The sequence below is a fragment of the Prorops nasuta genome, unplaced genomic scaffold (assembly GCF_024137725.1).
Source record: "Prorops nasuta isolate Cenicafe-Biocafe unplaced genomic scaffold, Cenicafe_Pnas_1.2 PNAS00006, whole genome shotgun sequence".
NCBI classification, from domain to species: domain Eukaryota; kingdom Metazoa; phylum Arthropoda; class Insecta; order Hymenoptera; family Bethylidae; genus Prorops; species Prorops nasuta.
The window spans coordinates 4379854-4390882 of record NW_027116803.1 but is presented as its reverse complement, the minus strand read 5'-3'; the positions used below and the strand labels follow the sequence as shown (position 1 = coordinate 4390882).

At 36.6% G+C, this 11029-nt stretch overlaps 2 protein-coding genes across 8 annotated transcripts; one reads left to right on the top strand and one right to left on the bottom strand.

Moving 5' to 3' along the window:
• The first annotated feature begins 122 nt into the window (after window positions 1-122).
• On the top strand, window positions 123-7352 carry LOC136774327 (lamin Dm0-like). Of its 4 annotated transcripts, none has more exons than XM_066728547.1 (7): window positions 123-675; window positions 4076-4388; window positions 4549-5036; window positions 5118-5565; window positions 5667-5777; window positions 6093-6148; window positions 6610-7352. In XM_066728547.1, exons 1-6 carry the CDS (start codon window positions 257-259, stop codon window positions 6111-6113), a joined length of 1800 nt encoding a protein of 599 aa, XP_066584644.1. In that variant the 5' UTR covers window positions 123-256; the 3' UTR covers window positions 6114-6148; window positions 6610-7352. The 4 variants fall into 4 exon arrangements, with proteins under 4 accessions (XP_066584644.1, XP_066584643.1, XP_066584642.1 ...); XM_066728546.1 differs by having other exon boundaries at window positions 6607-7352; XM_066728545.1 differs by lacking the exon at window positions 6093-6148.
• Window positions 7353-7722: 370 nt separating this feature from the next.
• On the bottom strand, window positions 7723-10917 carry ThrRS (threonine--tRNA ligase). 4 transcript variants are annotated; one of them, XM_066728541.1, is made up of 5 exons: window positions 10643-10917; window positions 10040-10117; window positions 8426-9981; window positions 8071-8360; window positions 7723-8005 (listed from the first exon to the last, which is right to left on the bottom strand). In XM_066728541.1, the coding sequence occupies exons 1-5, from the start codon at window positions 10673-10675 to the stop codon at window positions 7857-7859; spliced, it is 2106 nt and encodes a 701-aa protein (XP_066584638.1). In that variant the 5' UTR covers window positions 10676-10917; the 3' UTR covers window positions 7723-7856. The 4 variants fall into 4 exon arrangements, with proteins under 4 accessions (XP_066584638.1, XP_066584637.1, XP_066584640.1 ...); XM_066728540.1 differs by having other exon boundaries at window positions 10512-10651; XM_066728543.1 differs by lacking the exon at window positions 10643-10917 and adding an exon at window positions 10310-10399.
• Window positions 10918-11029: the final 112 nt, after the last annotated feature.

The window sequence follows — 11029 nt, the reverse complement described above, 5'->3', positions numbered from 1 at the left end:
GCGGTGATTGGTAGATAGAAGAGGGCGCGGGTTAAACTGAGCCAATCGTGTTTCGGTATTGATGCTGGTGGGTATAGAATGGCTTGTAGTAGCGGCGTCACCTCGAGGAAGTTCCACAAAGCAGTTGGGACGTTGTGAGATCTCGCGTGCGTTGGTGTAAATGGGTAGCGGTTAACGGGAAGCAAAACTTGGAAAACGAGAAACGATAAAGTTACAAGTCTAATTGCGAATATTGGGAGATAAATATCAGTGTAAAATGTCGACGAAGGCGAGTAAGAAAACAGCGGCGAGCTCGTCCAGTGGGACTAACGTACAATCGCCGATGCCGAGCACGTCGACGCCGATCGATCGGTCGACCGGCCGGCGACCGGGCAGTCCTCTAAGTCCCACCAGATATTCTCGACTTCAGGAGAAACAGGATTTACAAAATCTCAATGATCGTCTTGCGTGTTATATCGATACTGTTCGGCACCTGGAGTCGGAGAACTCCAGGTTGACAAGGGAGGTACAAACCTCTCAGGAGACCGTCACCAGGGAAGTGTCCAATATCAAGGCTATGTATGACCATGAATTAAATGATACAAGGAGAACCCTCGACGAGACTGCCCGGGAAAGGGCCAAACTCGAGATCGACACGAAGCGACTTTGGGAAGAGAAAGAGGAGTATAAAGACAAGTAAGTCACGCCTACGAAAATTATTACTTCTCATCTTCGAGCGTTCTTCCTCTTTACGTGTTTTTTTATTCAATTCATTATCCAAAAGTCCTCTTGATCTTACCGTACTGAAAGTGCACGTCCCTAACCTTAATTCATGATACTTATACTTTTGGTGTTTTCGTAAAATTAACTGCTCCTGCCGATATGGAACTGCCAAAGTACAGAAGCAAAAGCGGACTCGGAATTGATAATGTGGCCCGAGATTGTTTTGAATTATTCATAGATAAAGTTCCTCGATAAGACGTAATTTTTCGCCAACTTCTAAAACGCAATTATTTTTGATCAATTTTCCTTTCATTTACTGCACTTTGGTGCAGCGATAGAGTCACCAATTTTATCGACACAAAAGGTACACTAACTTTTTAACTGCGGTTATCCCTCCATCTTTCTTTATCGTTTACTCCATTTATCTCCAAGCTTCGTTTTTCAAAGGAAAATATCGTAGGAGTAGGGAAATGTCTTGTATAGAATGGAAGTAAACAAGTTCCTGGGAGTTACAAAAAACCTGGAGAGAAACTGAAGATATTAAATTAGGTATAGAAAAAAAGATGATTTATAAAATGTGTTTTATAGCTTAAGATATATAGAAAGCTAGGGCAACTCGGTAAATATAGTATTTCTTGAATGTAAAATATGTGAGAGAGTGCGAGAGACTAGGAAAAAAGAGGTCAAGGAAAGCTCATCGTCGGTTTTAATGCGACTGAATCACGAAATTCGAGAGATCGATATTCTTTGGCCTGGTTGACAGAAGAAGGAAGTATCTTATTTGCGTCTCACTATTCTCTTCCTGCTTTGCGATCTTCGGCTGCTAATTGTAGCGACGGCTGAAGTAAAAATAAGTCGCCCGTATCACGAAAAAATCCCAAGAAGTCATGATCGGAAAGTGATTTGGCCTTTAGGGTTAAAAGTTTGAACAGCGGTTAATCGAAAATTGGGATTTTAAGGGGGGTAGATGGGAGCGCTCGAATGGTTAGAGTGGTCGATGAAATTGTAAACAGACGCCGAAAAAAAATTTGGTTAGGGGCAAAAATGACCAAGCCGGCTAGGCTAAAAAGCCGGAGAGGAGCGTGACGTTACTACTACTACAAGTTGATTACGTCAGGTTTACTACACGATGATGTCAGCTTCTCTATACCACCTGATCGAAAAACATCGACCCCAACGTTTCCCGCTCCCGCGGCCATTACCCGCTCCACTTTCAACCGACGTAAACCCACATTTTTAGCCACTTTCCACCCCTCCGTCATTAAGAAATCGATTTACCCCGCATTTTCGGCCAATCTTAATTGCCCTTGCCCACCAATATCGACGAAATAAAATTTACCGTTGACCAGCGCGCTTTTTACAAGCTTCTGGTGAAAGTACCGGTTGAAGGGGACTCTCTTGGAATCTTACCCAATTACAACGGAATAAATGCCACTTTTCCAAACACTCGGTTTTTCACGAAAACTCTCTCGTTGCTATCGAAAATTCCGAAATAATCGCAAGAAGCACGGCACGTTTTTTTTTTCACACAAAGTAATGCGTGCGAAAAAGCTATAAAGCCGTATCAACTTATCAGAGTATTTAGCCGTATTAGAGTGAGACATGCGAAAAACGATAAGCAACACGGAGTCTTTCGATCTTATCGAATTGCGTCATTCCTCGCATGGTCGAATTTTTCTCATTTAGAAGGCAAACGGCACGAATTAATCATCGTTATTTCGAGTGGCTATTGGTTAACGTTGGATTCGCGGATACGAGAGGCTTGCGTTGACCTTCCGCGACGGCATTCAGGGTACATTGGCTGAAAAACGAATCTTCCAAATAGTTGATGACATCATAGCTGGCTACCAGTATGGTAAAAGGTTCCTTTTCTCTCCTCAGGCTCAGCGGGTTCAGCCACGCCACAGCAGCACACCCGCCACACGCCGTAATATTGGCCCTGAGCTGAAGCCTGAGACTCGTAATGAATTCTCTTGGCCCAACCTTTTTCCCCTACCCTGTACTAACACTCCCTTTTCATTCATCCTCCAACGCCCCCTACAAATTTCAAATTGAGAGCCCCTATTGGTCGGGCGAATTATTCTTATTATCATTATTCCGTGTACGATCCTCTTCCAATTGTTTACTTATAGTATTTTTACTTTAAAGCTGCAGATAGCGACATACCGACAATGAGAGTCTAAATATTTAGTCGTTTTTCGCACTCCGTCATATCTATTAATATTTTGTGAATAACGAGTTGCCTCGAAAACTTCTTCTAGCGAAGAATCATAATTGGATTGGTTACGAACGTCGGCAAACCAAACGTTTTTATTAAGATATTGTACCTTGGAGGGGATGAAGAGCGTGGATGGAAGGAGCTTGGTTGGTCACGTGGCACGTGACTTTCTGCCGATTTTAACAGGATTCGGTAATTTTCTAAGAAAATATTTCATTCTATTCTTTCGTTTTAATACGCACGGGGAGGAGAAAATGGTGAAAAAGGTAGTCTTGGGGAGTATGACCTGGAATTGCTCAACCGTGTCTGGGTCGTTTTGCTCTTGACACGCTGACTCGTCTCTTACGCATTTTGCCCCACACGCATTCCGATCTCGTCGCCCGTGAGACACTAGCGACAATGTCCTGCCCTCCTACCAAGAAATGCGTCAACTTTGCGATTCCTCCCATTCCACTTTCATTCTGCCATCCAATCCATTCGCCACAGCCGATTCACTATTCGTTTTACTCGTTGAAACATTTGAATCTATCGACAAAATCGACAGTTGAATATATTCTCTTCTAATTGTTTAAGATCTGTCGAAAAACTATTGTTGAATTCCCCTAATGTTTGTTCTTTTTATGAAAATTGTACGTTCATGCGATGTAATAACGATTCTCATCTCGTTATCCTTGGCATACTGATTTTAAAACCCATTAACAATATTATTGCGTAGCTATTTCTGGTCCGGGTAAACCATTCACGAGCTTTCATTGACAATTAATTTGCAATTATGCGAACGAGAAATCAAGGAAATTTGTGAAATTTTGTTGAGCGTATAATTTCTGCAAATCGTCTTCCTTGCCTTTCTATTTATTAATTATTCAAGTTGAGCCATTTATGAGAGAAATATTGTGACATTGAAAAAGTTGCTTGGAGATTTAGTTAAATAGCCTGATAAAACTAAGGCTAAACTTGAAGCAGGCACGAGAAGCTACCCCCCGGTGTAGTCATGCTTCTATTTCAAGAAGGGAGCGACCCACTTCGAGAATTTTATTTTCTCTAGCGAGCGTTTTCTTGTTAGACCGGAAACGTGCCTCCAAGGAAGTCCTGGATAGAAATATACGTGTATGCAGATTGTAGAAACATACTAATCAAATAAAATGTATTTTTCAGGCTGGACAAGAAAACGAAAGAATTACAAGTGACGGAGAGAAATTTATTGATCTTTGAATCCCGTACTGCAGAATTGCAAAAGCAGATCAATCAATCGGAGGCAGAACGTAAGAAATTAGCTGATAGAGAGCGAGAACAAGAGAAGGAAATTGAGAAATTGAAAGCTTACCTTGATGACGCTCGTAAACATTTAGAAGAGGAAACTCTTCAGCGTATCAATCTTGAAAATAACATTCAGACCCTTAAGGAGGAGTGTAGCTTCAAAGATCAAATCCATCATCAAGAATTATCCGAAACGCGTACAAGAAAACAGGTTTGTGTATTATTAATATTTCCGAATAGTAGATATATTTAGGATTAGGATATTTTCTGCATTGGCTTTTAACTGCCAGAGCCTCGCAATGTCTGGTTTGAGAGCTACTAATAGCTTTAATTGTCTTAATTTAGTAACTCTTACGTGATTTGTTTAATAGGTGGAAATATCAGAAATCGATGGTCGACTGGCAGAACAATACGAGGCGAAATTGCAACAGTCCTTACAAGAACTACGGGATCAGTATGAGGCTCAAATGCGGGCAAATCGGGAGGAGATTGAATGCTTGTACGAGAATAAAATTAAAAACTTGACCGCTCAAACTCAGCGAAATAGCGGAGCTGCCGCCTTAGCTGTGGAAGAATTGCGACAAACTCGAACTAGGATCGAGGCACTTAATCAAAGAATCAGTGAACTTGAGAATATTAATAATACTCTTAACGCTAGAATCAGAGAAGTCGAGAGTCTACGTGAAAATGATCGAGTACGATATGCCGAGAGCCAAGCTAATTTGGAGAATGAATTGTCACGTTTGAGAGATGAAATGGCGCAGCAATTAAAGGAGTACCAGGATCTTATGGACATAAAGATAGCATTGGATATTGAAATTGCTGCATATCGAAAGTTATTAGAGTCCGAAGAAGCAAGGTGAGGATATCCTTCAAAATCTATTTTTTAAGTGTCTTCGTTAATTTTACACCCTTTTTTAAATCTTAATTGTTTCTGCAGGTTAAACATCACTCCCTTCTCTTCGAGCTTATCTGCAACAAACCGGAGTACTCCAACCAGGCATACTCCTATGAGAAGTGGAAAGCGAAAACGCACCTTACTTGAGGAAAGTGAAGAATGCAGTAGCAATGACTTTAGTGTATGTGGATCGTCGAAAGGAGATGTTGAATTTGCTGAAACTGATCCTCAAGGACGCTTTGTTAAACTGTTCAACAAAGGCAACAAGGAAATTGGATTAAGTGGATGGCAAATCATCCGTAAGGCAGGAAATTTGGAAACTAATTTCAAATTTCATCGAACAGCTAAGATTGAAGCTGGTTCCAGTGTTTCCGTTTGGTCTTCCGATATTGGTGCCTCTCACGAACCACCGTCGAATATTGTCATGAAGGGACAGAAATGGTTTACGTCTGATCACATGACAACTCTTCTTCTTAACAATGATGGAGAGGTATGTTTAAAGAAGATATTAAATATTCTATATATATATATATATATACGTACAATTAACGGTAATCGGATTTTCTTTTTTATCGTGTTTTTTCTTTTTAGGAAATGGCTACATCAGAGCTCAGAAGACAACAATTGTCTACTGCCTTGAGCAGACGTAGAGAAAGGATGGGGGGGTTTGGTCCACTCGAGGATTTTCACCACCAACAGCAGGTAAGACGAATTTAAATCATTATTTTCTTTCACAGCTGTAAGTAAACTGTTGGTAATTTTAGTTTAATGAATAGAATGCTTTATTGGATGTACAAATTTCTTACTTAAGACAATGTGGCTATTAGACGATAGCTACGACATTTTTATTTGCCGAGTCGTTGTGACTGTGTTTATTTATTATGCTTTTAAAGTAATTTTAATCACTGCCATAATCTTTCAAATTAAAAAAAAGTATATAAATAATCGAGAGGGTATTACATGTATTACAAGAAATACAATATTATGCATTACCAACGTTCCCTTCTTGTTTCATAGAGAACATATCTCTTCCCATAATAAATGTGAAGCAATACAAGAGATGGGCAATTTAAGTAAGTTGGATTCAACTTAGTAGATGTCCAGCGTTCAGCTAACAATTATTTTCGATCATACTTTCTACACTCTTTCCTCATTTACTTGCCATTTTTCACTTAATACATATACGCTCTGCTAAAACTTTATGCATTTGATATGTATTTTTTGCCAACATCATCTTCCTCGTATTTAACCACATTGTCTTCAGAGTATACGATTTAGAATACAACAAAATCTGTTTATCAATAAAGTAGCTTCAATAAAATTTCATTAATAATTAAAAACACAGACTTGTCATACTTTCTTCATATTAAATCATACAGATTTAGGAAGGGTTCATTGATTATATTTGTCTCTCATTGTGACTAATTACTAATTAACTTGGCTGTTATAATAATTGTTATGCTGATCTAGTATATCAAAAAGAAATATGACAGAGTTATATCTTAAGAAATGTATTTATTTTCTGTTACAGCAGGACCCAAAGGGTGAGGAGCGATGCCGCCTTATGTAAACATAAAACTAATATTTAAGAGTAATACTGAAGATTTTAATAAAAGGCTTTATATGCTAAGGATACCAATTTTAAGTTCTGCAAAAGCTCCGTCAACGAGATCCCATTGTATATTATAATTGAAATTATTTATGATTTTTTGCAAAAACATAATGATGTTTAAGGAAAGATTGAAATTAAAATTTTGCATACTGATTCTTTATATTTTGTAATGCAAACACTGGGATGATATTGTGTAATATAATGTTCAAACAACTTGTGCAAGTCTTGTGAATATGAACATTGTTTTTTCAATTTGTGTTTATCTTCATATATATGTATGTTCAATCTGAAACTTGATTTTTCAAGGTTAACTTAATTTTTCTCCGAATACGTTTCATAATCTGTATGTCGTCCATTTGTGTTTCCGTAACTAGTCGGTTTGGTGGTACTCTTCCATTGTCTGAACTGGGCAGATTACTGAAAATGATTATCAGTATTTTTTAAAATATGAACAATATTTTGCGCTAAGATATCAGAGTATAAAAGTGCCTTCCGGCATTCTATGAAATCCCAGAGATTCACTGATGTTATGCTGGTACCTTGTTTACATAAATATTATGATTTATCATTTGTAATTGCTTAAAATATGTTTTATTATATTCGATTTTATTAAATGTATTGAACTTTATATATGATTTATAAGAATAAACTGAATTCCAAAATAATTTTACTTACAGTTTCTTAGTTTGCTGTCGGCAAATTTCTGACTATTATATTTTTAGAAAAGTGGTGAATGACATAGATTTCGTACAATATAATGTCAAAATCAAAAGATACAGTGTACATAACAAATATTTTATGGTAGTTTTTAACATTACAAGTTACTAATGTTTGGGGAATACTTCCACATTGTAATGAAAAATATTATAAACGACTTTTAAAAGCAGCATGCCTCGTCCTCCAATTATATTATTTTAATAATAAATAGGAAATGCAGCTTTTTTATGTAAATTAATGATATACAATAAAAGATTATAAACTCATGTTTAATTAAAAGAAATTGGGGTGTTGTTTTTTTAAAGAAACCCTTACGCCTTTATAGACTGTGCATCTGTTTACTAGGACAAATATTACAAAATGGAGATAAAAATTAAACAAATTAATTCTCGGTCCACCCGAGGTTATACACTTTGCTATAAGAGAATAAATTAATAAATTTTTATATATTCTTAGAAATTTACTTCGCAATTTCGGTCTCTCGTTTCTTTAAATTGAATGAATTTTTTAATTAATTCGTTTACGTTGATTTCACCGTGTACAACATTATCTCTCGTTCGTACATTCACTGTTCCGGCATTAAGTTCTTTTTCTCCGACAACTGTAATTAATTTTATTTTACTTATCGTTCTACAAGGTCTTGATATTGATCATAATTATACTCACCTAGAATGAAATTAAATTGTGCCAATTGAGCATTACGAACTTTTTTGTTCAATGTATCACTGGAGTCAGTATCTACTTCAGCCATGAATCCCGCATCCCATAGACTATCCCTGACTTTGTAAGCATAGTCATCAAATTGCGAGACAATAGGAATTACCATTGCTTGTCTCGGTGATAGCCAGAAAGGCCATTTTCCAGCATAAGACTCCGTCAAAATAGCTATCATTCTTTCAACAGAGCCCAAAATTGCTCTATGTATAATAACTGGTTTGATCTTTTCTCCATTTTCACTGAAAAATACCAATGTAAGTAAATACTAAGATAAAATACAATAAATTCGTATATGAAAACATACTTGATGTAAGATAAATTGAATCTAATTGGCAATTGGAAATCCAATTGTATAGTAGCGCATTGGTGATTTCTATGTAGAGCATCCATAATGGTTATATCAATTTTAGGACCATAGAAAGCTCCATCTTGAGGATTAAGGGTCCAGGGCTCTCCAAAAGCATTTAAGCTATCTTCCAAAGCTTTTTCAGCTTGATCCCACATTGCAAGATCTCCCAGGTATTTTTCAGGACGAGTCGACAAGCATAATTTAAATGAAAAGCCAAAAATGGAATATACATTTCGAAGAAAGTCCAAGGCTCCTAACATCTCCTCCTTAATTTGATCTGCAGTACAAAAGATATGGGCATCATCTTGTTGGAATCTCCTTACCCTGGTCAAACCAGTTAGAGCTCCTGATATTTCATTACGATGTAAAACCCCAAAGTCTGCCATTCTTAACGGCAATTCACGCCAAGATCTGTTTCTAACATCGAATATCAAACAATGTCCTGGACAGTTCATTGGTTTCAATGCAAAAGTTTCTTTTTCAACATCAAATGAAAACATGTTTTCTGCATAATGCTGCCAGTGGCCAGAGGTTTGCCACAATTTACTGTTGTAAATGTTTGGTGTTACAACCTCTTGAAAACCTCTCTTCCTATATTCTGAACGAATAAATTCTATAAGAGTATTGTATATGTAAGCACCACGTGGCTGGAAGAAGCAGGATCCTGGTGATAGCTCATGGAAAAAGAACAGTTCCTGTTCTCTTCCTAATTTTCTGTGATCACGTTTGGCAGCTTCCTCTTGGAATTTCTCCCATTCTTTCAGCTGCTTGGTATCTGGAAAACTTATACCATACACTCTTTGCAAACTTTCTGCATTTAAATTGCCTTCCCAGTAAGTAGAAGAGTTTTTGGTAATTTTAATGGCCTTAACCTTTCCAGTGTGCCTGACATGTGGTCCCCTACATAAATCAATTAATGGGCCACATCTATAAACTGTAGTAGTTGGAGTATTAACTTTTTCTTTTAAAATACGAACTTTAAATTGGTTATACTTGAACATCTCAAGTAAATCTTCTTTCTTCATTTCTAATCTTTCAAAAGGCTGCTTTTCTTTCACAATATTTTTGTACAAAGACTCCAAATAAGGAAACTCTGTAGCTGATATTCCTTTGTTGTCAAGAAACATATCATAATAAAAGCCACTTTCTATTGGAGGCCCATAACACAAACATCCTCCATAGACTCTTTCCAAAGCTTCACCAAGAATGTGTGCGCTGGAATGCCAGAAGACTTGTTGAGCTTCAGGATCATCAAATTTTAGTAATTGCAATTTACAGTTAGTTTCTAAAGGCCTGTCCAAGTCCCACAATTCATTGTTAACTTTTGATATTACTGTATTATCTGCTAATCCTTGACTAATAGACTTTGCAATCTCGTATGGTGTACTACGCCAAGATTGACCCTTAAGTTCCTTTCCATCTGGAAGTGTTATTGTTATATCTTCAGGCTGTTTTCCAGCAATCTCCTCATTGTACTGTTTCTTTAACTTATCCCATAATAATATACGCTCCTAAAAAATATCCCTATTAGTAAATAGAATTTTTATAATTTTTTTATATCATACTCACATCAATATAAGATGGCCATGGCTTTAGCTCAGAGATTGTACTCTTTTCTACACTAGCTTTCTTATTCTTCATTTTAGCCTATAACATAGAAAATGCATTTAAGTTACACTCCTTGAATAAAAATAATTTATAGGTTAACATTAGAAAATGCTAACATATGTCAAACTGTTAATTCTAACGTCATGTATTAGGTTAAATTGGATTATTGATCTATGCTATGGGTGTATGAATTAAAAATCAAAGAAATTTTTTTTAATTTAATGATCTAACCACAATATATTCTAAGGCTCGAATTTATAAACTAAACTAAGCTCGAATCTCAGCTTAAAAATTTCTTAAGACAAAGATCGAGCTTAGCACTGTATTGAAGGTTAAAGTGAGACAATTGATCTTATCTAAGACCGTGCTAAGCTTAAGTTTCGTTTATAAATTCGGACCTTTTAGAAAAAGATAAAAAGATCCATGAACAAACCCAAGCATATCTCCGTTTAGACGCAAATTGTATGATCCTACAACTGCATATTGTTAAAACCGAAAACATGACTACTTTAATTTATATATCTAGTCATCGGAAGCTAAAGATAAGTAATGCTGAATTCATGCCTTTTCCACGTTGTTAACCTCGCTTTCGCTCATTTTGTATCAGTAAAAAAATAATTTGCCGGTGTTATCTTATACAATACAATATGCTCTAAGCTTTTACGCACAAACCAGTTTTTTCAAAATGTGTACGATGAATTATGGTTTAATGAAATTTTATTATTCTTAAAGTAATTCAAGATTGAACACACGTAAAAGCTCTCTGCTGCTCACACGAAAGTTAACATGCATTTACTGTGTGAGGTGGGTTCGCTTTGCGCAATTCACCGTGTCAAGTCGTCAAGGGTCTCCGTTGGTCTCCGTTAGCTGAGTTAGCTCCGACATGGTTTAAAACCACAATTTACAGAAATATCTGATACATATGATAACTTAATGAAATGATATTGTAAT